The following is a 25,952-nucleotide window of genomic DNA, read 5'->3' on the forward strand; positions in this document are numbered from 1 at the left end:
ATTATCATGACGGTTCGTGATGCGCACTTAGTTACTGACCGCACACGGGCGTGGCAATGGCGAGCTGGTTTCGTCCGCGAAGGCAACGCGTCTATGCGGCGCGCTTAGCGGTTTCGCACACAGAGGCAGCGGGAATGGCAGCGCGGCGCATTTGGGTTCTCACCTATTAAATGCGTGCAGTACGCATGCAGCTGCGCTAGGCCACGTGCACTACCGAGCAGTTAACTGAAAAGGGTACTGACACAAAATTTCGCGGCCGAAATAGCTTGGCTGGATCGATTCCCGTGTACGTGCGTGTATCATCTGCAAAATATCGACAGTGAATAAAGCTTGGAAGGTATTTTATATGAATTTTGAAGTTCGCGAGCGCGATTCAGCATTATAGGCCGCACCTAGTGCATTGACACCCTCGGAGGTGACCCGAGGTGACCCCCCTACTTCCCCTACGTAACCGTTGCAGCCGGTACAAGTTACGATGACGTCGTAGCCGCCATTTCTGTTTTGACGCGCTTCTCGACGAATCGCTCCTCGCCAGCGGGTCAAACCTGAAGTGATATCGCCACGTTGAAAATTCCTTCGATCCCCGCCGCAAGAAAATCGTCGCCATCAAACGACGATGAGCCCGACGACGACAGACCGCGCGAAAATGCGTCACTGTTCAGTGTGCTCACGTGACCGAGCATTTCTCTCGCTAGGTGGTGATAGCTGCACCCGGCGGCTTGTCGTTTTTGGAGCTCTGTCAAACCGAAACTGAGGCTGTGTCGGTAATGAGGAGCTTGTAATTAATTATCTGTCGCGCGCTGCAGCAAAAGATGTGCATGTTATGACTAACAGGCCCCCAGCAACACATTGCAGCAAAAAAACGCGGGGCGAAAATTTTTGTGTCAGGACTCCTTGAAGATGCTTATCGTAAGGGTTGTCAGCGATTAAGTCGTACTGGCGCGTTTGCCAGCTGCCGCCATCACGCCTCCGTGCATTTCCGCTGCTAATCCGTAACATCGCCGCACGGCGCCGCGACAGCCCTTTGAATTTCTGGTCTGCTTCACCCCATAACGCTTTGGCATTGCGGGAAAGCTGACTTTCGGACTCTGTTACTGTCTCAAACAGATCGACTCGCAAAAGCACTGGTTCGAACCTATGATATGGTAGACACGGCAGAGGTGGGGGCTTCAAATAATGCCTTTCGGACCTGCAATTTGGGCAGAAAGCCCGAAAAATCAGACGCGGAATAGCTTGAGCGTCCGAAATTTGGGATGTTCTAATACATTGAAGTCTATGGGGCTGGTGACGGTGCTGCGAAAGCGTCCGAATTTTCGAGCATGTCCAGAAAATCGGGCATCCGAAAAATCGGCAGTTGACTGTATTAGAGGATAATGTTATCTTCGACAAATCACACCAGTGCACACCGTAGCACCCAGCCGCTTTCTGCGATAATTGGTCAGAACTGCACACTGGGACACTGGTGTGCATTGGCGCGAATTGAAGTTGCCATAAGTGTACAGTAACCATTTTTGTACCATAGTGCACATCACTCTTCCAACGTCTGCTAATTTCGGTGGGAGCATATCACAAGAAGGCAGCACAGACATGGTTGCACCACAAGCCCTGTGGTGAGAATTACTGTTGTCAGTGCATTGGCAGGGTTTCGGGTGTGCTTTGAATATGATGTGACTGGTCTGTTCTGAACCTGATCTCCTGCAAGTCCATCGTGTGCCCATGTGTCTGTGTGCAGGGCGCAGCTCCTTCTGGACTTTCTGGAGCAACTGGACAAGTGCATGTACAATGCGTACGAGGGTAGTGCAGGCAGCCTGCCTGCGGCCCCCAAGGCGGTGCGCACCTTCTTCCGCACCAACCGGGCCACCTGCCTCGAGTGGCTGGCCCGGGTGCGGCCACGGGCCGTACGCCTCGCTCTGCGCGCGGGACGACCAGCCGAGGCCTTGCGGCACACGGGAGCCCTGGCTGCCACTGCGCCCCAAGTGAGATGGGTGCCGTAGTCTGTGCACAGGCGCATGAAATGTAGTTTGCCTAATTTACCTACCAAGGATCGGGGCTAGAACAGCGTGAAGCTGCTACAGAGCTGGTCTTTAACAGCGGAGCTGTTCCAAGTCGAGCCTGTGCCCTCTGCATGTCTGACCGGTGTCTCACAAGCGCACGTTCCCCACCTAACCGCTATGGGCACTCGTGATGATGCTCGGAATGATAATGATGGTAGATGATGAGGATGATGCTGGTAATGATGATGAGGGTGGTAATGCATGTGATCTCGCTATACTCTGTTACAACCGAAGAGAAAATGTCAGCTTTGCCCACTGCCATCACTGTTCCTACTACAGAGAATTTACTTAAATACCTCATCTAGTAGCAATTACCCATTTTCATGACATCAAGCACTTGTCTAGTGTTTCAGGTAGCCGACTTTCCCATCCAGGCACAAGTTTGCGTCACTAGTTTTAGGTTAGAATCTTGAACGTCCTGATAAATTTCATCAGGGATACGACACCGCTGCTATGCCAGATGTAATGTTTCAGGTAGTAATGATGAATCCTTAACTCTTAATATTTGTAGTATTTATATGAGCCGAAATACAGTACAGTGGAACCTCGTTAATGCGTACCTGCCGGGAACACCGCATAACTACGCACTAAACGGTAGTACGCATTAACCACCAAGTAAAAATTTGCATCTCCTCGCGTACGCCATCACCGCCAGCAAAAAATAAATGCAGTGACACAGCAAATATTGCCTAAAGTACCCACTGCAAAGCCTTTTCTTTCTTTTTGCCAAACTGGAGAACAGATTCTGGTACTCTCGCACGACTGTCCGATAGTGCCAATAGCGCGCGGTGGCGACGCCAAGGAGCATTTCGGAACTATTACAGGGTCCGGTATACGCATGCAGTGACCGACGTAGCGACAGAACGGACAGTGTCGGCTTTCCGCGATATATGTGTGTGCGTCTGCACCGCGATCTGCTACTAAATGAAAACTGACACAGTTCCAGCGAAATGCTATACGGCTGCGTGGAGCCGATCGTCTCCTGGCTAGTTGCGTGCAGCGTGTCGCCTTCTCGGCTCACGCCGTCACTGCCGGGCCGCCGGGCCGCTTGCTGTACCGCACGCGCGCATTTGTCGTGGGAGTGTTCTTTGTACCCACTTCACTCCAGACTGTGCACAGATGCGGCGATGAGCACAGATGAGCTTGTTCGGTTAACGCGGCGATGACGAACTTCCTGCAAGCGATGCGCACTCCGCAACGCTCTAGCGGTCCTGGCAGCGGACGGAATCGCGTTTGGGTGGTCGCCCAATAAAAGCGTGCAGTATGGTTACAACAGTGCTACGCTTGCTGAACCGTACGCGTGCGTTTAGCGTGATAGCGTCTATGCAAAGAGGTTTCTCGTCGCCCACGACTAGCAACGCTCAACTCCGCAACAGCGAGCTGCTTTCGTTTCTACAAAGCGGCGCGCGCTTGAACACGTCCCCGCACAACGAGGCAGCAGCGATCGGCGGCCCAGCGCGTTCAGGTTGTCGCCTATTAAAAGCGTGCAGTAGGCTTAAAGCAGTGCTGCGCCGCACGTGTGCCCGAGCAGATATCTGAAGATACCTATTGTGATAAGGTTGTCGGTGATAAGTCATGCTGGCGCGTTCGTCGGTGGCCGCCGCCCCACCTTCGTTCTTTCCCGATGCTTACCCGCAAAGGTGTTGCCGCAATCGCGTGGAAGTGGGAATCAGTGATTGACCGATCTACGCACTTCTCGAAAAGACGGAAAACCTTTGGCGGCACATTGTGGCGTCGGGAAGTTCAGCGGCGCAGTAAAATTTTATGGCACAAAACGTTATCGTGGTACGCTGGGTACGCACTAACCGGTAGGCGTAGGGTGAAGCACTACGGCTTAAGCCGTCAGCGAATGCATTAGGCTCTATGAGACTCGGTCGGGGATTCGTTGCAACTACGTTTTAACCGTTAGTACGCTTAAAGCGGGTACGTATTAACGAGGTTCGACTGTACTAACAGTTTCGGTGGAAACCAGCTGGTGTGACTGTCTTTCGCAGGTGAAGGGCAGGTGCACCACGGTTATGTGGGTGAAGCTGACATTTTTTTTTCTTAGGTTCTGACTGTTATACACTCGTGCGCTTACAGCCTCACTGTCTGACAGTTTTCACGGTGTGAACTGGCTGAATTTTCTTTGTTCTTTTCTTCACGTCTCTTATGTTGCTGGTGCTGCAATGAATGCCAAATAAATTGATTGATTTGAGTTACATTCCACTATTTAATACTGTCATCTGCGAAACAGTAGTGTGTGGCTGTAGAGCACAGCAAGGTAGCCCGAAAAATCAGACAGCGATTGTACACAGCTTTAGCTTTTTATTTTTGCGTGCACAATATGGCAACAGATGAGCCAAGTAAAAGGTTTCTCCGCTTTTTACTCATAAGCTGTGTGCCATGCTTACTACGCATGATTATGAATTAAGGTTGTTTACATGAGATCTGTAGTGACTTTCGTCTTTTCTGTCCTTCTTTCAGGGCTTGGGAGCAGTGGTTCGTGATGCGGCCACCTCGCTGGTGCAGCTGCACTGCCCCGAAGCCATCTGGGGCCTGTACGCCTGGGGCAAGGAGATCCTGGGACAGCGCATGCCCTGGCTGCGCGCGGCTGCTGCTCATGCTGCTGGCAGGTGGGTGGGCACTTCTGGCTATGTCTCCCAGATATGCAGATTTGAATGTCTTCGTTTGTTTTATTTTTTTGGAGCTGACGACATAAGACTGCAGGCATCGTAACAGCAAGTGAGGGAGAGGGTTGGGTGACGTAGAGGGACAATGTGCGGCCAATGACTTCACTGTCTCTACAGGACCATCTTTCTTATCAGTCAATCAATCAGTTTATTATTCATAACAAAATAAAGTACAGTGCATCGCATTTATACACTTGGTACACCAGAATGACGGAAATCCACAGAAGTAGCTGCTAAGCACATTGATTTTCCTCAGCTGTCTGGTGCTCTATGGTGTTGCAGATGGTGGTCTGGTGTGCTTACATGGGCGCTTGAATGGTCTTCTGCAAGATGATGAAAGCAGTATTTCGTGAATTGCTGCTTCATCTGAAAGACGTTGCTTGTGAGAAACAAAAATTGTCACGTAGTCGTGGCTGTGTCCAGGCAAGAACACAATGAGGCATTGGCAAGCAGTAAACCATTACTCTTTATTGCACAGTCTTGTGCCCGGACCAAACTCGCTCAATGCAGTGGCAGTCACTGTGGTCGGCGCCTGTTGAATCGTGATGCCGTGCACTGGCAGGCCCATGACTCATACCTGCATCACCTAACACCTTGAGGCATGGTGTTAGTGAGCTAGTGCATTCGCGAACATACTACCAGAAACACCTAGACGCATGTGCACAGAACTTATCTGGTGAGCCCACCTTTCCAAAAGACATGCATTATCTCATCACCAGCATATAGTTACCAACGAAAAAAGTGACAACAAAAGTATGCAAACACAAAAACATGAATGGCAGTGTCGCTCTTTCTCGTTGAGTTGGCTAAATTAGCGTACGTGGACGCAGGCAGAGTTTTAATCGTAGAAATGTGCACTGTAAGACATTAAAAGTTGCAATCGTCCCTGTATATTAACTCTCTGCAGCCAGCAGTGATGCCACAATGCTATTCAAGTAATGGCGCATTTCCAATTTATCAGGCAACAGTATAGTAAGTTTTGCAAAAAAATGCATGGTACAGTCGACGTCCGATTTCCCGGACCCTCAAGGGACCGCGAAAACGTCCGGAAAATCGGGCAGTCCGGAAAACGAATGCACGTGAAAACGCACATTTTTGGTAGGTATTTTTCGCTGACGGAGAGGGTCACAGCCGGAGTACAAGATTCCCATAGCAATTCAGCCAATGCATTGTTTAGGTGGCTCTGAAAAGAGCCGTTTATAAAAAAAAATACGACGTGGCCGGCACTACCTCATAGGTCAGCACTTGGGCGCAAAGAAGTCGCTTATTTTCTTTGCACGGTCCGCTTGCCCGCGATTATGTCTGCCTCAATTTCAGTCAACGTCATGTTGCCGCTGTACACCAATGACAGTGTCATCAGTGCTCGCGTCATTTCCGTGTTCGTTGGCTGTGTAGGAGCTGGCTCTTCGTTCTCGGTGTCGGAGTCATCGGAATCCTCCGTAACTTGAATGATTTCGTCATCGGTCAACTCCGCACATAGCTCGAGGTCTTTGTCAGCGTCGGCGAAGCCCTCAAGGGTTATCTCGGCTGGAATCAACACGCTGCCAGCACGCAGATCGTCGAAGGCAAAGTCCGCGGATGGCAGTTCGTCATCGTGAGCCTACGAGGTGGCTTTGTGCGCTTCGAAGGCGCGGACGAAGACGAAGGAGCAGTCGGTGCCATTGCTGTAAACGGCGAATCCGCTCGACGAAAAGCGCAGCACGAAACAGCTAGGAACTCGGTGGATGCTGAAGGTCGGGAAACGTGATCACTGAAGGTAGCGCGCAGCAGCAAACGATCAACCGTAGACACGACCGCAGAGCTGGCACAGCTGACAAAACAACACGTGAACGAACACAGTGAGGTTTGGCTTGGCTAAGCTACGGCTAGCAACGGATTGACACGTGTGGTGGTGCAGTTTCGAGGTTACGGCAGCCGCGGCGCGGTGCGGCGTTGCTGCTGATACGAGTATGGGGGGTTCAAGGATATGAAAATGAAAACAACGAAAATGGCGGCGTCGGTGGTGACTTTGGGTCGGCGGTTAAGGGGGGACACGGGTCTTTGGGACGAAAAAATCGCGAGAAAATCGAGTTTTGGAAAATGGCATTTTCGAAATCTAGAGGTCTTATTACACGACTACACAAAGTTTCTCAGCTCTTGCATTAATATTTTAGCCGTAGCATAACTCTATTTCAACAATACTGGCAGAATTGCAGCCGAAGTTATTGCTAAAAAGGCCCTTTTTTCGCAAAACGCAGCGGCCGTTTCACGCGTCGCAGCGTGGCTATCTTGGTCTCGTTTGAAAGAGCTATTTTTCTTCTTCATTTTCCCGCCAACTCCTGTTCTATGCTGCCATTGGCTTTCTCAAAAAAGCGCGCGAAAAAAGAGTCCCAGCGCAAGCCCTCATTCGTTGCCCAGCGCACGTGACCTGAGTTCGGCATACGATTGGCGGAATTCCTTTCTTGTCGTCTGCACAGCGCTCATCCGCGCTGTCGGCCATGCGCCATGTTTTCAGTGTGTGACCAACGCCGGTGTGGCTGAAGTGTAGAACGATGGCTCGGAAGAAGTCGCACACGAAAAAAGCATTTGGGGCGAAGAAAGTGCGACGCGCACTTATCGAGAACATCAGGAAGAGGAGTGTAATGCAGCCGAACGTCGAAAGCGTCGCGGCCGCCGCCTCTGCTGATGCCGCCGATATGGACCTAGGCCTAACAAGCCCGTCGTCGTGCGGAGGTGCCGACGGTCGCGTGCGTTGCGATACGAAGTTTCTGCAGCCCGCAGAATTGGAAGAGGGCAGAAAAAGAGCTCAAGATAAACTGCTGCAGCTGTCGTCCGCCCCCGCGACGGAAAGGAAACGGGATCTGCTGACCGACAACGCCGATGCCGCATGTGAAACGCCTGACGCGAGTGTGTTTACAATTGTAAGCTTAGATTTGGTGAACACTCTGCTTGTGCATGCGAAATGTAAATTATGCAGTGCTGGTGACCTAGAAATCGTCAGAGACGATCGTGAATACGGCCTCGCCGTCAAGCTGCGTCTCGTGTGCACGAACTGCAGTGACGTGACGTGGACTTGGAGCTCGCCGCGCGTCCGTGGTGAACCGAAGGCAAAACCCGTTCTGTGTGAATGTTCTCGCGGCTCGCGCCATGCAAGCTACAGGAAACCGACAAACAGCTTTTAATGATATATTCTCGCTGATGAACATTAGCCGTCGCGGCCTCCACACAAAGACGTGGCAAAGCTACCTCAAAGGTAATCGTATGGCTGAAAAAGATCAGCGGCGCCTGGAAGCTTCAACTCGAAAGCGTGCATCAGCAGAAAATATGCACCGAGCCCTGAAAAAACGCCACACAGGCAACAATGTGCAGACAGACTATGTGCCAGGGGGCTACTGATCATTTACAACTGGTAAATTGTAAATATTTTATGATATTCTGGAATAAATTGAGCTGTTTACGTTTTTCGCGATTTTCTCAGAACAAGCTTTTTACTCCTTTTTCTTGTTTGGTACAGTGATATCTAAATTCCTAGGACAGCTACAGCTGTAATTTTTTTTATATGTGATGCTGAATGCCTAAAGCTTGAACTGCTGCAAGCAGATTATTTGTTTTCTCTCTCTATAATTTTTTATTTGCTTTTGTTCAAGTTCATTAGTGGCTGTGACATAAACATCTAAGCTTTGATGAGCTCCTAAATTGCTAATTGTTGTTGGATTTGAAAACTGCTTGCAGCAGTTCAATCCTTATGTATTCTACTTTGCATTCATGCACTAAATTTAACTTTCTGCTCAGTAGATTTTTATCTATTGTCTCACCAATTATTAGTAATTAATATCTAATTATTTCGGTAACTAATTGAGTCACAGAAAAAATCACTGCATTTTTGAAATCAGCACAACAAAATACATACAGTTGAACCCCTTTATAAGAGGCACGCATGGGGGAGAAATTCTTGCCTGTTATATGAGGTGTCTCTTATAAGCAGGGTACTAAGTTATGCATTTTCCTATCAACCCTTACTTTTATGTAGCACACTGGTGTCTCTTATACCCCACGTGTCTCTTATATCAGTGTCTCTTATAAAGGGGTTCAACTGTATACCTGTGCTTTTAAATTGAATTTGGTTCATAAATAAAAAAAAATAGCTCCAGGTACCATGTACCCCCTTAACAGTAAAAAGTCCGGGAAATCGGATGGCGAAGGCTATAAGCGTCCGGAATTTCGGACTTTTTAATACATTGACTCTACGGGAAACTTGACAGTGCCACAGATGAGTCCGGGAAATCAGGCATGTCCGGAATTTCGGGCGTCCGGGAAATCGGACGTCGACTGTATTCACAGTACTATGACGTTTGCAACCATTTCGCTTGCGCTGTTTTGTTGAGAACTTTGCCTCTTTTGTTTCTCTTTTTTCCAGATATGAGTCTGCTGCTGACGAGTATGCAGCCATCCTCAAGGATGAAGCGCAGGCATCGAAGGAGATTCGGCCATTCTTGCTCAACCAGGCAAGTCTTGTCAGCACCATGCATTGTTGATATTGCTTGCTGGCAGAGTGGATAATCATCATTTTATGATTAACAAAAAGATGGCAGCTTCTCAGTAGCGACCGTATTCAACCTATCTCTCGACAGCTGGAACTTGAACACGAGCGGACTGTTGTTGACAAGCGTAGAAGATTATTTCTTTCCTATTTATGGTTTGTCAAGGAATAGTTTGGCAGGAAAGTACTGGTGGTTTAAGAAACTCGAGAAAATTTCAGGATAGATGACCAGGGCTCTTTGATAGTATAGACCAGTACAGCCAACAGCAAACAATTACAGACGTTGTCTTCACAACAAACATGAATTTCTGCTCCGTTAGTGCGTAATGGTTCTAATCTATCTTGTCACTGTATAGGTTGCAATTTCAGCCACAGGTTCGAATATTTATTTAGAGGTCATGTTCCCAGACAAATCAATAATATATAGGGGTGTGCGAATACCGAATACAGTCGACTGCCGATTTTTCGGACTCCCTAGGGACCGCGAAATCGTCCGAAAAATCGGGCAGTCCGAAAAAACAAATTCATGCTTTTTTATTCTGCACAAGTGGTCACAGCGCCGCAGCCACGTCCGAAATAGCTTTAATGCCTCCCAGTACAATTATCAGGCATTTTGGTGCGCGCCCAGGCTCTCGCAAATACATTCGGTACCTGCCGCGAACCCCGCTTAACTACGTACGTGCCGACCGCCACTTTTGCATCTTGTGATGAGCGCCGCTGATAGCTGCAAAGCGCGGAATAGATTATGGCTATCTCGCATGAAGCGTTTGTAAATGATGACGCGGAACGCAAAGACTGGGGCGGAAGAGCGGACAACTCATCCGGCTTTCCCCGATGCGTGTGCGCATTGTAAACATGCGCACACACATCGCCCAATCGCCGCCGATACGCAGCATTTGCTGCCGTGTCAAGCGGGTCGTTTCTAGTTGTGTGCAGCACATCGCCAACTAAGCTGACGCCGTCACTTTACTGCTGCTGTAACGTACGCACGCATTTATCATGAAAGGGTTCGTGATGCGCACTTAGTTCCTGACCGCACACGGGCGCGGCAGTGGCGAGCTGGTTTTTTCCGCGAAGGCAACGCGTCTATGCGGCGCACTTAGCGGTCTCGCACAAAGAGGCAGCAGGAATGGCGGTGCGGCGCATTTGGGTTCTCGCCTATTAAATGCGTGCAGTACGCATGCAACTGCGTTAGGCCAGGTGCACTAGCGAGCAGTTAACTGAAGATGCTTATCGTAAGGGTTGTCAGCGATTAAGCCGTACTGGCACGTTTGCCAGCTGCCGCCATCATGCCTCCGTGCATTTCCGCTGCTTATCCGTAACATCGCCACACGGCGCCACGATAGCGGCCCCTTTGAATTTCTGGTCTGCTTCACCCCATAACGCTTTGGTATTGCAGCAAAGCTGACTTTCGGACTGTGCTATCGTCGCAAACAGATCGACTCGCGAAACCGCTGGTTCGAACCTACGAGATGATAGACGCGGCAGAGATGGGGGGGCTTCAAATAATGCCTTTCGGACCTGCAATTTGGGCAGAAAGTCCGAAAAATCGGACGCGGAATAGCTTCAGCGTCCGAAATTTTGGACGTTCTAATACATTGACGTCTATGGAGCTGGTGATGGTGCCACGAAAGCGTCCGAATTTTCGAGCATGTCCGGAAAATCGGGCGTCCGAAAAATCGGCATTTGACTGTAGTAGCTTTCGAATCGAATACCGAATCGAATCAAGAAAAAAATGCCGAATATCGAATCGAATATCGAATATTAAAAATTTTATTTTCACAGGGCCTTGACTTATATGAGTTTTAATACAATATAATTTTATTTGTGGGATGCGGTGGTGGGCATCGGTTTTGATTTGTTTGCTTTACTTGCAAAATGGGGGAAGGGAGAGGCACAGTGGTTTAAATTTCTGTACTGCAGTCGAACCCACTTATAACGATCCCACATATAACGATCTATTGGTTATAACGACCATACAGTGAACTACCGTTAAGACGAACTCGGTTAAGACGAATTCTCGCTTATACCGAACAACACGGGACCATTTGTTTTGTTTCCCATAGACTCAATGCAAAAAAAATTCGCTTAAGACGAACCCCCCAACTGTACTCTTCTGTTAAGACGAACTTTGGCGATGATCAACAACGCTAGCGATTCTGCGAAACGAACACTGCAGTCTTGGTGGGGCATTCAGGCGACCGAGAAAAGGCAAAAAAGATGAAAAAAAAGCACTTCCTGGAGCAAAGACGCGAAGCAAATCGCGACGCGGAGGGCGCGAGATAAACGAAGAAGACCGGTCAGCGGATAAAGCCGGTATCACCTCTCACCCTCAACCTGTGGATGGGGGAGGTGTGGGCTTTATCAGCTAAGAAAGCAACAAAAAGAGTGGGGGATTTACTACTTGGACCCCCACGCCATTGCATCCTTTTGTATTCCCCCCCCGTTCTTCGGCTTCCCAGCTGGAGTACAAAGGAGAACAGAACAACACAAGAGCTTGGGGCCCCTCCGCCGTGATCAGAGGGGCAAACGCAAGGGGAGTGGGGGAAAAAAAAAAAAAAGGAAAGCGACAACAGGAACAAAAATGGTCTGTGCATTACAATCGAGTACGAAACCGAAATCACGATCGCGGCGCACTCCGGTCAGAGTGGTCAGGTGCATTGTCATCGGCATCACACAATGGCGGCCGAGCACATGTATTTTGTGTTCAATTCGCGTTGGTTCGCGTAAGTCCTGTGCGCGTTGTATCTGTTCCTAGTGAAGTGCTAATTGTGATGAGCAATTTTGATTATGGAAGCGCATGACAAAGGAAGGCTATTTTGCACAGTGAATATAGCTGCGTTGTGTCTTTTTCGTGGCGAGGCTTGTGACCGTGAGTAGCCCGATGGGATATCTTCAGCTGCACGTCAATCAGGAAAAGTTACTACGGGTTGAAAACGGGAAAATATCCGGACCTCGAAGAAAACCTTGCAGACTTTCTTAAGCAACTCAGCGTATAATGACTTTGTCAAGGCAACAGCACGCGACCGAGGCGTATCCAGAAGTGATCTTAGAGCCAGCAAAACAGGCTCACAGAAGAAAACGGAACTACCAGGACAATAAATTTTACATTCTTTGAAGGAAAATTGTGCTTGTCTCTTAATTTATTTTTTTCTAATCGTCAACATAGGAGCGTGTTACAGTTTTATCATTAAAATGTGGTAGCAAATATCTTCGCGAGCATTTTTATTTTTGAACACGCGAAATCGGGTGCTCGTAAGATTCGTGTAAATACTCTGCTTGAAGGCATAGTCTTTATCTAGATGAGCCAAATAAATGCGTTTTCTTGTCTTTTTGCCCCCCATTGTAAGTCTACTCCATTCAGTGTTTTCAAGTAACATATTTGGATGCATTTGGCATGTTAGCATGTCTCTTTTTGGGGACACTTCTGATAAGCCGAACTCCTGATACGACGAACAGATGACCGCGGTCCCTTCGAGTTCGTCTTAACGGGAGTCTACTGTATTTGGGTGCACTTACGATTTTCCTATGCTAACCATTGAAGCTGCGTCCAGATATAGCGAACATTTTTCAAAGCCTCCTACTTTTACAACGAACACTTCGGACACGGTCGCGGTAAAAACATGGCGCATACGAAGCGAAAAAAAGTTAAGACATGCCTTCTAAAGCGTGACAGGGGCGCGCGCTCGCGCATGCCCCGCTCCAGTTTACTTGCGATTAAGATACCCAGATCGGCGAGCGCCGCACGCAGATTTCGGATGCTGCGAGCGAGGTCGCTCACTTTCCTGGCATTTCTTCAGTGATAGAATGGCAGTGAGGGGAAAAAAATATAGTAGGCAGCATGAAGCCTTGTGGTCAGTTTTCGCACGGTAACCTTTCCTGACGCCGTTCTCTGCTGCTACGACCGCCTGCGATGAACCAAACAAGGCCTTGGAACGCAAGAAGGCATAAATGCAAGAAGTGATAACCGCGATAGCTTTCCATCGCAAAAAGGTTCACTGCGTCCCTAAACTCGTCGACGACACAATGTGCCGCGAAAAGTCGTCCGTCTTTTTGGTAACGGCAGAGACCGTTCGATCGGTGATTACGACTTCCGCGCGATTGTGGCGATGCCTTCGCGGATAAGCATCAGAAAAGAACGAAGGCGAGGTGGCGGCCGTCGGTGAACGTGAAATTATGCCTTATAGCCGACAACCTTATCACAGTCATCTGTAGATACTCGGCTTTGCGTGTGGCGTACGCTATACACTGCGGATTGACGGCGGTACGAGCGCGCCATGCTGCCGTTTGCAAGTTCGCCGCCGCCGCGTCGTGCGAGACCGCTTTTTTTTTAAGTGCGCGTCGCTTTGTAGAAACGAAAGTAGCTCGCTGTTGTTGAGCGGCGCGGGCACCGAGAAACGTCGATGCACTGACAGCGAGCGGTACAGCATGTTTGACTAGGTGACAACTGAAGTGCGCCGCGCATCGTCGTGCAGGGCCGCGAGAGCATCGCGGGGACGTAGAGTGCGTGTTGCTTGGAAAATGCTTGTTTTGCCGCGTTGAACGAAGAGGCTAGTTGCCGCACCCGTGCACGGTCCGGAGTGAAGCAAGCACGAAGAACGTACAAACGCGCGCATACGGCATACAGCAAGCGGCCCGGCAGTGACTCCGCGACCCGAGTAGGCGAAGCGCTGCACGCAACTAGCCAGGGATGATCGGCTCCACGTCGCGGTACCGCGCTTCGGTGAAACGGTGCCAGCTCATTGCAAAGGCGGTTACCGTATTTACTCGATTCTACCGCGCCCTCGATTGTAACGCGCACCCGTTTTCCGCGACCAAAAAAAAAAAAAAGTAATACATCGATTGTAACGCGCACCCATTTTTCGTGAGAGAAAAGAACAAAAAAAGTCCGTAGGAGTCAAACTTCGCACATTCAGAAGAACACACCAAGTCAAAAAGCGGGCCTTGCCGCTAAAACTGTCACCACTACGGTGGCGATACGAGTCGCGTAATGGATCAGTCCTCGTCGCTGTCGGACAACTCCTTGTCGCTGTCAACGCTCTTCGATTTCGGAAAACCGGCCCTGCTTTGGTCCACTGAAACCTTTTCGTGAAGCTTTGCTGTAAAAAATCTGCTTCTGTTTGCGCCAGTCTCGCACGCACGTTTCGGGAACTCCGAACTATATCCGAACGACCGCGATGCGGCCCGATTTCCGTCCGTCTCTCTGCACATGTAATAATTATTCTTTTAAATGCGGCATCGTGGTACACTCGTCGAGTATTTGGAGCCGGCACTTCCATGCCGTCGATGCGAACGCAGAGCGGGATGACAATTTCCTCAGCACACGTACGAACTGAAAAAATGGCAGAAATCGTAGGAGGCGGCCATTTTGAAATGTCGATGGCAATACGATAACCGAGTTTCTTTTTTTTTTTTCGGTACTCGATTCTAACGCGCATGCGATTTTTGGACTCGTTTTTCCGAAAAAAAGGTGCGCGTTAGATTCGAGTAAATACGGTAGTTTAGAAATGCTCCTTCGCATCGCAACTGCGTGCGATCGGATGTTCGTGTGAGAGAGGACTTTTTTTCATGCGAAAATTTCGGGGGCACTGCATTTGTTTCTTTGTTGGTAGTATCAGCGGCGCGTGTCAGATGCAAACGCATACTCGATGGTTAATGTGTGCTACAGTTTAGCGCGTAGTTATGAGACGCTCCCGTCAGGTAGGTAAGTGCAATCCCGATTATACGACTTGGAGGGGACCATGCAAAACCATCGTGTAATCGAAAAACTAAGAATATGGGCAGTGATGCTAAGTCTTGCCCCCCCCCCCCCCCCCCCCCCCCCAAAAAAAAAAAACGGGTACAGACTGACTGAATAAGCTAGCGAAATGACCCTGCACTTCACCAGGAAAGGTAGATTACATTATTTTTGAAAATGACACCTGACTGTTTAATTGTAGGAGGTGTGAGTGAATCGTTATTCTCAACCTTTAAAAAAAATCGAATTTAACGCACATCTTTACAAAACGAGTCCGATAATTGGCTGTGCTTAAAAACGAAACCGAAACCGCGTTGGCAACAGCCTCCCATCAGAAGGGTCAGATAGAGTGTCATCGTCATCATACAATGGCGACGGAGCACGTTTTGTTGCAAGTTTGCGTAGGATGATTCCGTGCGCGACCGAGCTGTGCGCGTCGTATTTGTTCCCTTGTGTTCCCCTGTGAAGTGCAATTGGTGACTATAAACGCTCACGTCAAGGGAAATTTTTTTGCACGCTCACGATTGTTGCGTCGCACCATTTTTGCCTGCTCGAGGCCTGTGAGTGCGAGTGCTGCAAACAAAGGGAGGAGACCTTCAGTTGCATGTCGACCAGGAGAAGTTTCCACAGGCTGAAAGCGTGAAAATATCTGGATCTCTAAGATGAGCTTGTCGACTATCTGCAGCTTCTCTATATAGATCGAGCTTGCCTCCTAGGTAACGGTGATGGGATACTCCCGCGATCAAGGCATATCTAGAAGCGATCTTAGAACTACAGTCGACTCTCGTTAATACAAAGTTCACGGGGACCGCGAAAAACTTCGAATTAAGCGGAATTTCAATTAACCACAATGAACGAAAAATGCAGTGCAGTACACACATTCATGTGTGCACTGCATTGGTCCACAAGGAGCAATACATTGCGTTTAGATAACGCGAACTTGCGATCCAATTTTGTCAGCCAATCCTTGAATAGGTCTGCGGTCATCCACGCTTTCCTGTTAGACGCGTAGTCGACAGGCAGCGTTTTCACGCCCTTGAAACATCTAGGCTTAGCAGCTTTGCCTATCACGAGCAGGCGACATCGCTCAGTGCCCGTCATGTTCGCCGCTATCAGCACCGACACACTTTCTTTGCTACGCTTCCCTCCAGCACAGTCATCGTCCTTAAAGGTCAGCGTCTTCTCGGGCAACATTCTGTAAAAAAGTGCTGTCTCGTCGACATTGAAGATATCTTCCGGCCGATATTCTCCCAAGTATTTGCGAAGCTGATTTTCCCTCCACGTAGCACATGTTGCAGCGTTGACGGCAGCCCTTTCCCCGTTCACGCTTTTAAACACCATGTCGTGGCGTTGCTTGAACCGTGTGAGCCACCCATCGGACGAAGCAAAGTTCTCGATGCCTAGCATAATCGCAAGCGATGACGCTTTCGTTGCAACGATATCGCCGCTGAGAGGAAGTCTGTTGCTTCGAGCCTCCAGAATCCAGATGAGCAGCGCTTGCTCTAACTCCGGGTGGGCGCCGGTGCGCATTCTCTTGCGAGACATCTTGAACTGGTCATTTTCGAATGCGTCCAGTACCGAGCGCTTGTTCTTCAGGATGTTAGACAGGGTATTAGGCTTGATGCCGTATTTCCGCGCAATATCTTGCTTGGCGGTGCCTCCTTGTTCAACTTCTTTCAAAATTTTGACTTTCGTCGCCAAGTCAAGCGTCCGATAAGGCCCGCGAGTTGCCATAGTAAATGCACGTGGAGCTTCGTCGCACGTGGAAACGCCGAGTCCGCACACGACCGTAACGAGATCAACAATGAGGCCCGGAACCGGAACCGCCGGAGCGGCCGCTTCGTGATCTGGGGCGCTGCATGCAACTGCGATGCCATCAGCTGACGCTTTGAGCTGCGGCGCTGTGGTCAACTGCGATGCCCTTGGGTGCCGGTCGCACACGCATTGTTGTTTAGCACTTCAAAAATAGGAAATTTAACAAACATTACGATTTCCTCCGGGAATTCGATTGAAAATAAATTCGAATTAACCGAAATTTCAGACCTCTAGCTTCCAATTACCGAGAATTTCTTCCTGTTGAACTGCATGCAAAACTGACGGGACCCCCACTCCACTTCCAATTAACCGATAATTCCAATTAAGCGACTTCGAATTATCGGGAGTCGACTGTATGTTCGTCTGTGGTCCAGGCGAACTGGATCACAGATGGACATGAACTGCTAGGAGAATAAATTCTCCATTCTACGAAGGCGTTCGCTACCTGTCTCACTCTCTCTTTCAAGCTTGGGGCGCGGGTGCAAAAGATGGTTTTGGTGTTGAAGAGTTGTCGTATGATGTGGGGTCGGCGTAAAATTTCGTCTTATAACCGAGGCTTTTAATACATTATTTTTATGGGGGTTTACCGGGACCAAGCCAATTTGTCATAAAATGCGGGTCGTCCCACTGTTTTACCAAGTTTCGGTATTCGAAAAATCGAATAGTAGATATTCGATTCGCGAATTGAACTATTCGCAGGGCGATTCGTATTCAAATATTCGGGTACAGTCAACTGCCGATTTTTCGGACGCTTTCGCGGCACCGTCACCATCCCCATAGATGTCAATGTATTAGAACGTCCAAAATTTCGGACGCTAAAGCTCTTCCGCGTCCGATTTTTCGGACTTTCTGCCCAAATTGCAGGTCCGAAGGCATTATTTGAAGCCCCCACATCTGCCGCGTCTATCATCTCGTAGGTTCGAACCAGCGCTTTCGCGAGTCGATCTGAGACGGTAGCAGAGTCCGAAAGTCAGCTTTGCCGCAATGCCGAAGCGTTATGGGGTGAAGCAGACCAGAAATTCAAAGGGGCCGTTATTGCGGCGATGTTGCGCATAAGCAGCAGAAATGCACTGAGGCATGATGGCGGCAGCTAGCAAACGCACCAGTACGGCTTAATCGCTGACAACCCTTACAAATAAGCATCTTCAGTTAACTGCTCGGTAGTGCACGTGGCCTAGCGCAGTTGCATGCGTACTGCACGTGGCCTAGCGCAGTTGCATGCGTACTGCACGCATTTAATAGGCAAGAACCCAAATGCGCCGCGCCGCCATTCCTGCTGCCTCTTTGTGCAAGACTGCTAAGTGTGCCGCATAGGTGTGTTGCCTTCACGGACGAAACCAGCTCGCCATTGGCGCACCCGTGTGCGGTCAGGAACTAAGTGCGCATCGCGAACCCTTTCATGATAAATGCGTGCGTACAATACAGCAACAGTAAAGTGGCGGCATCAGCTTAGTTGGCGGTGTGCTGCACACAACTAGAAACGATCGGCTTGACACGGCAGCAAATGCTGCAGCACGGCGACGATTCGGCGATGTGTGTGCACATTGTTTACATGCGCACACGCGTCGGGGAAAGCCGGACGAGTCGTCCACTCTTCCGCCACAGTCTTTGTGTTCCGCGTCATCGTTTACAAACGCTTCATGCGAGATAGCCGTAATCTATTCCGCGCTTTGCTGTTATCAGCGGCGCTCATCACGAGATGCAAAAGTGGCGGTTGGCACGTACGTAAGCGGGGTTCGCGGCAGTTACCAAATGTATTTGCAAGAGCCTGGGCACGCACCAAAGTGCCTGGTAATTGTACTGGGAGGCATTAAAGCTATTTCCGACATGGCTGTGGCGATTTGACCGCTTGAGCGGAATAAAAAAGCATGAATTTGTTTTTTTGGACGATTTTGCGGTCCCTAGGGAGTCCGAAAAATCGGACGTTCACTGTATTCGCACACCCCTAATAATATAGCTTTCTCGAACATCTTGTGTCCCGCAAACTTTTGCTGTTGGATGTACTTTTGTTACTCTACCGTTGGAGGGTGTGTCAGTCGGCACTCAGGGGGGCTTCGTGGCCTGCAAAAGCAAATACCGCCCTCCGCATCTTGACACACTTGAGGGCCGTCGGTGAGTCCGTCATGGTGTACCGTTAGGTTGACAACGTTTATCGTATCTTGGACGCCGTGTCATTGACCGCAACTGCATTCCGGTGCCTACAGTGTTGTTTTTATAACTTGACTGTGTGACAACTGTCGTAGCGGGTGAGGACATCCATCCATGATAGGGAGGTAGGTGGCGCCCTCTGTGCGCAGTGGAGGCAGACTCTGTGTGTGCGCCCACTGGTGTGAGCGGTTGTTGGAGCTTTGCGCTTAATAAACCTGACAATAGTACCTCGACTTGCAGTAGTACGGAAAGCCGAGCTAGTTGGTACGAATTCATAGTGCAATAGCGCAAAAAACACAGGGACACAGGCAAGAGAGACGATGTCCCTGTGTTTTTTGCGCTATTGCACTATGACCTCGACTTGGGCGAGTTGGTTCATAATCGGAGAAATGCAGCTTGACTTAGATGAAAATAGGAGACACAGATAGACACAGACGGCGGTTGTCTATGTCTGTCTGTGTCTCCTTTCTGTGTCTAAGTCGTGCTGCATTTCTTTGACCTGACAAGTGTTTGCTGTATTCCTTTTCTCATCCTTCTACTGTAACAATCTTTTCCTTAGATCCTGGACTGCCACATGAAGTTGGCCGACTGGAACGAAGCGCTCAAGTGGGTAGAGGATTCCCGGCATGCACCAGTCAACGGCTGTGTCAACAAGACCAGTACCCGCATGTCCTCCATCGCCCAGCACATCAGGTAGCACATCATCAGCTTCGAAGGACGTGCGCATGCTACTACACTAGAAACCCGCCTATAAGTTCCTCACTTTTGCTCCCAGCAGAGAATCCACAATCACCTACCATATTAACTCGAATCTAATACCCTCCTTCTTTTTCTGATAAAACGAATCCAAAAATTTTCTGCATGTTAGAATCGAACAGATCTTTTTCTGTTTGCCTTGCAACAGCAAACTAAGTTACCTTTGCCTCACACAATACATAGACATAGTGCTTACAATGTGTAGATTTTTCCTATTTTAGTCTCTGTCACTAAGTTCGTTTCCAAGTTACGATGTTCACTACTGCTATTACTACTAATATTAATTGCATCTCTCCTATTACATAGTGCCGTCATTTTCTTAGTAAGCATTATCCAATTTCTCAATTTTCATCCTCCTTTTATAATCACAATGAGGTTTGACAGTACACATAAGGACTCACAAGGTCCCTTATGCATTTGCCTAAGACGACTTGAAGGTGAAAGCCATCTTCTTTTTTTGTGTGTGTGATTGGCCCACATTTAACCGAGCGACGATGTCATGCGATGGTGTCATCATGCAACGTCGTAGTGACATTGTTATGACGATGTCACTATGACGTCACATGACAGTGTGATGACGTCATCGCGTAATTTTTTTTATCACTCGTGTTAATGCTGACACAGACGGTCAATTTCCGGATTTGATGAACCATCTAAGGCTTTAACCTGAATAAATAAATCTGCAGGTCGCTACTGAGCACAGACCCTGTCGAGAGCCCATCCTGCCCGCGAGACATGTGGGACGCCGAGCAGCAGCTGCTCTTGGCCCAACACCGGGCGACGATGCCCGGCTGCTGTCGCGACATCAACGCATCGGAGGAGTCGGCCACCGCGCTGCTGCAGCTGTGTACCATCCAGTGGCCACCACAGGTGGACCCCGCCCTGCTGGCTCTGGTGCGCCGGGTGCCACCGGTGATTGGCGAGCCTCTGTCGCCCGCGCAGCACGACTGCAGCGCCATCAGCGAGGCCCTCACGTGGAGTCACGCCGAGCCCATTGAAGGGTGAGTTGCGAGGTGTTTGGTATAGCATATCTGAACAAGAAAAATAATTCAGGAGCCCTTCTTGTATCAGTAAAATGGGGGAAATCGAAGCTTTACATGTGCATGCTTCACGTATTTCTTTCTTTCTGTCTTTCTTTATGTCCTGACAGAAGCGAAACGGCTGATTGGTTGGAGGTGTGGTGTGAGGGCACGCCTATGCAGTTGGCATCATGCCTAATGATTCATGCTATCTTCTTTTCACGTGTTTTCTCATTTGCCTAACATCTTCTTGGGGGAAGTACACTGCTTTAGGTGTATTGTGAAAGGGAGATTTGCTAGTAGAAGAGAAATTGTTTTTCTCCTTAAATTGTCCCTACAATTGCCAACAATGCTGAAGTCAAGCGCAAGAGACATGGCACGCTGCCATCCTCTTTCACACTGTTATCAAGGCTTAAAGGAGTACTGACACAAATTTTAAATATTTTCAGATTGTTGTTCTAAATAAAAACACTGGTGTTGAGAACTCTAAAAAGAGTATCGTGGTGCCTGGGAATGCATCAAATATATTTTTAATACTGCTTTCGGTTTAGATATCGAGGGAGCGGCTTCTCAGTGACGTGTCATTGCTGTGTGACGTCACAGAGAGACAGCAACTTGCGAGTCACGACGTACTAGCAGCAGATCCGTCACCTGCTCGTCGTACACATAAACAACCATGAGTGAAATATTATCGTGTGACCCCGACAGTGATTCCTGCTATTTATTTATTTATTTATTTATTTATTTATTTATTCAAAATACCTTACAGGCTCAACGGGGCATTGTGCGAGGGGAACATCAAATTATTATGTACATGGCTACACAGAACTTAAAGGGGCCCTGCAACACCTTTCTTTGTTATATTGGAATAGTCCCATTATTGACGTATGACTCTTCACGAGCCATATGCCGCAAAAATTTTTCGAATCCGTCAAGTCTAAGTGGTGTTACCAAATTATAGAGATCACGTTCCGCAGCTTTCTCTCTCAACTCAACGCAGCGAGCGCGCTGAAAGCTGCGCGCGGCGTGAGGGGAGGGAGGGAGGGCGGAGGTGCGAGGAGGCGACGTCAGCGCCGGCGGCATTTTTTTCATTTTTTTCTCTCTGGCGTCTCGGCGCAACCACGTGGTCTGTGCCGCCACTTCCGGTCGGCTTGCGTCGTTCTCGTCGAGCGGAGTCGATCGCGCTGTGTATCGCGCGTGCTTGAAAACTGCGCGTCGGTTTGGTAATGTTGGGTGTGCACCTCGAACGCCGTAGTGTTTTCATCGCTCTGCCAACCATGGAAGCAAACGCGCGCTCGTTTGGAACGAATGACAGCTGAGATCGGTTTCGGCCCATACTCCGATACACCGCCTCGTAAGACGGCACTGGCAGACGACCCCGAAGCGCCGCCATTACCGGACGCCAGCATTGTTATCGGAGACACGCTGCGCCTGTGCCTCGGTCGGTCGTGAGAACGTGCCAACGATGCAGTTCCCAGCTGACGAGGCAACACTCGAACGGCTGCCACTCTCGACGGCAACCGGCGATGGTCAAAAGCACAGAAATATTCACGTTTTCGGCACTGCGCATGGCGAAGAAAACGGAACCACGCAACTACGAGCAGACGAGCTGTCGGTGAGACCGGAAGTGCTAATAATAATGTTTGTTCGGTGTTTTTAACGCGATAACAGAATATAAACACACATATTATCTACTTATTGAACTCAAAATTAACAAAGAAAGTAATAAAGAGGGTGTATCGTGATTATAACATCAGCCAATGGTGGAACTGCCGACAATCGCGTCATATTTTGCGGACTAATACATCATTTGTCGAGAGAAGAGGGAGCGATTTTCAGCTGACTTTGAGAATTTATTGTAAATTCCAGGCCGTGCGCATCGCTATAATATTTGGCTGGCGTGTTCTCGGGAGCCTCGACTACCGATCGGCAGCGCTTTTTGAGCATGCTCGAAAAGTGTTGCAGGGCCCCTTTAAATAATAATGCAGCATGCAGGACGCAGAGTTCACGAACTCAGTGGAACTGTATTGACTCGTCTGGATAATTTCCATCGCGGTGGGGCTGGCTTGCTAATGCTAAGCGATGCAAGCTTTAAAATCAAAGTAAAATATTTTATACGTGTTGTCTCACTCCAGTGTGTCAAGAGTGTTAACACTGCATACCAAGGAAACGAAAAACATCCCTTTTACATAGCAGAGTGTGATGTTGGGCGAGTTGGTGCAAGTTCGTGCAAAATATTTGTGGCACAGCTGAGACAAGCAAGAAAAAAAAGAGAAGATAGGATAGGGCACAATGTCTCAAAATCGTGTCAGTACTCCTTTAACATGCATCACTAACTCCACCAGAAAATTGCTTTCTTAGCGCGTGCCTTGGTGTTTGATACTCTGTTCTTCATGTCCTGTTTTGTTTGTGCCCGTCGCAGGTTCCTGTTGGCGGGGGCTCGTCTGGCCCGCAAGCAGCACAACCTGCGACTGGCCGAACGGTGGCTTCTGCGAGAGGCCGGCAGTGACGAGGAGGGCTCTTCCCTGACCGCACTGGCCGACGACGGCGCCCCCCTGGCCGTCCTGAGGGAGGCCGCCAAGTTGCTGCACGCTCGGGGAGAGCTGGCCGAGGGTGCGAGGATCATGGCCCGTGTGGCCTGGACGCACGCCACCAGTCTCGAAGACTCGGAGCTAGTTGCCAGGTATCGTTAGGGCAGGATCTGCTTTCCTCTTAGTTGGGGAAGTTGGCTGGTGCTTTCCTGTTCAACCTTGCGTAAGGGTGGGGTAGCTGACAGTTGTGCAGTTATGGTTCAAAGCCCGAGTTCCTTGAGAGTCATCATCAGCCTGACTATGCCCCAAAGGCCTCCACCGCGTTTCGCCAATCAACCCTGTCCCGTGCTTGCTGCGGTCACGTTATCCCCGCAAACTTCTTAATCTCAACTGCCCACCTAACTATCTGTCTCCCCCTCGCGCGTTTGCCTTCTCTCGGAATCCAGTCTGTTACTCTTAATGACCAGCGGCTATCTCGCCTACGCTCTACATGCCCTGGCCATGCCCATTCTTCGCATCAATTTCGACTAAGATGTCCTTCGCACACAGTTGTTCGCTGAACCACTCTGCTCTCTTTTGCCCCTTGAGCTCTTTGAGAGTATGATGCATACCTGCCAAGTCTCCCGGATTACCCTGGAGACTCCCAGATTTTGAACGTTTCTCCCGGTTGTACGGGTCATAGGAAAATCTCCCGGAAATCCAGTTTTGCCCCGCGCGTCCAGTGCACTGCGCGCCCCGTGCGTCACGGTGACGCGAGGTGGGACGTTTCGCGTACAGATGCGCTACATGCAATTTAAAAAGTGATCCTAAATGTGTTATAGGTTATATCAGCCGTTAATATTTCGTAGATGATGCGTTTGTTTACACACAAATCTATCCCACAAGTTATCTCGCCTTCAAAATTTTGTGTCACTACTGCTTTAAGTGGAAAGCCCAGAACTTAAAGGGTAGCCGTTACCGATGTCTGTCGAGATAGCGCGTTCGCCAGCGGTTGTGACCATCCCCGTCTCAACGGCGCCCCTTATGGTCCCTTGCCCAACGAAATAACTGGTAAGCAAGCGACGACAGGCGTTGCACGCGGAGCGATGTTGTCGCATGTGCCCTTCGCGCGACGGTGACGGCCGGGTTGTTTCATCTCTGCTTCAACCGCGTTCGTCCCTAGCGCTAGCGCGCATTTACGCGCACGTGAAACAGACGATGCGTAAGCGATGTTATCGGTTTGGAACTCTGTACAGATCAGCGGCGACCGCAAAATCCCGCTGACAGTGTCCATATAATTCGAGAGTAGATCCGAGAGTAGATCTCTCAGATTCCGTTTCTCCAAACTTGGCAGGTATGATGATGAATAATTAACGGCACCAAATTCTGTAAGCTTTGTTCCGCGTGAACACACTTGCGTTGTGTGCACTCAAAGAAAGGTACAAACCGAGAGCTGTTTGGTGCATGGAGACTCTGTTTCAAGCAATCGGTTATTCAGAAAGTTGGTGTTAATGTGCCTTGTTTAGCTGGGATTTTACTTTTAATATGCCTAATTGAACGTGGGAGCTAACTTTAGGGTTTTAGAAATGTGCTTTTCTTCATAAAATTTTGCACTTGGTTGCACCTCAGGAAAGCCCCTTTTATGCCTTGTATCATGTTCTGCTAAAGCACACCGGGTCTGCCACCAAACAGCGGCGTTTCATGTTTTTTGTTCCCCGCTGTCATTACCTTGTTTTCTGTCAGGATTTTGCCTCATAAAATGAACTTGTTTGATAGGACACTGTTGATATATCTCTCAGCCTACTTTTGCTCTTTTCAGAAGTACTTGCTGTTGGGCTAGTTGGCTGATACTGTGCACTGACCATAAAACTTTGTTCACTTAGCTCAAAACAGGACTTTGAGCAGGGAAAAAGTTTTACACTAGAATTTTGGTGATATGGACCCGGCTGATGCGAATTTGTGAAATTCCCACCCGAATTCCATTGTATCCTTTGGGCGAAAATTCGGGTGTTCCGAACATTTTTCCACGTCGCGACGAGTGATACGAACTTGGGTACCTAAACCGTCGAGCAACAGCTGACAGCAGCGCACTATGGAAGCACCGAAAGTATGAGTGGCCAGCACACACAGAACCTAAAACTGTGTTTATCGTTCGACGCGATCATGTATGGTGACGACAAAAATACTGAAGTACCCGCTCATCCAGTGCTCACCGAGTCAAAGCGATGCTGCTTGCCGCAGCTGCTGCGGATTAAACTGCGGTTTCGCAATCATAGATAGCAGCAACGTAGTTCACAAGGCACATGCACGGCCAGCGCACACGAATTGAAAACAGAACTGCCATTTGCTGGCAACTGCTATGCATGAAACTACAGTCACTGTTGGCGCGATCATCGATAGAAACTACGCAGCTCCGAAGGTATGTGGCTAACGCAGCGGTAGATTAGAAGCAATAAAGTCGTAAAAGGCACAAAACTTTCGATGTTCCTATCTGTTGCTTATGTCTGTGGTAGAGCAGACTTCCTTCCGCACATAGCTTTCAGTTGGCCTCTAGTGAAGCTTTTACACGCACGTTGGTGCAGCTGCCGTCCCTTATTGGTCCTTTTGCATGTGTCCCAGAAAGACATACGTGAGTTCTTTCTATGGCAACATTTTTTTTTCTGGCGGATATCGTAACTTGGAAATGGACTTTGCAAGTTTCTTGGTGATACGAATTTTGGTT

The 25,952-nt window shown here is 49.1% G+C and overlaps 1 protein-coding gene across 1 annotated transcript; it reads left to right on the top strand.

The window, feature by feature from the left end:
- The first annotated feature begins 1,587 nt into the window (after nucleotides 1–1,587).
- On the top strand, nucleotides 1,588–23,413 carry LOC125759137 (serine/threonine-protein kinase SMG1-like). The gene is made up of 7 exons (XM_049417460.1): nucleotides 1,588–1,610; nucleotides 1,733–1,976; nucleotides 4,521–4,669; nucleotides 9,123–9,210; nucleotides 19,505–19,638; nucleotides 20,388–20,702; nucleotides 23,143–23,413. The coding sequence occupies exons 1-7, from the start codon at nucleotides 1,588–1,590 to the stop codon at nucleotides 23,411–23,413; spliced, it is 1,224 nt and encodes a 407-aa protein (XP_049273417.1).
- The last annotated feature ends 2,539 nt before the right edge of the window (nucleotides 23,414–25,952 follow it).

This window comes from Rhipicephalus sanguineus, chromosome 7, assembly GCF_013339695.2.
Source record: "Rhipicephalus sanguineus isolate Rsan-2018 chromosome 7, BIME_Rsan_1.4, whole genome shotgun sequence".
Classification (NCBI taxonomy): domain Eukaryota; kingdom Metazoa; phylum Arthropoda; class Arachnida; order Ixodida; family Ixodidae; genus Rhipicephalus; species Rhipicephalus sanguineus.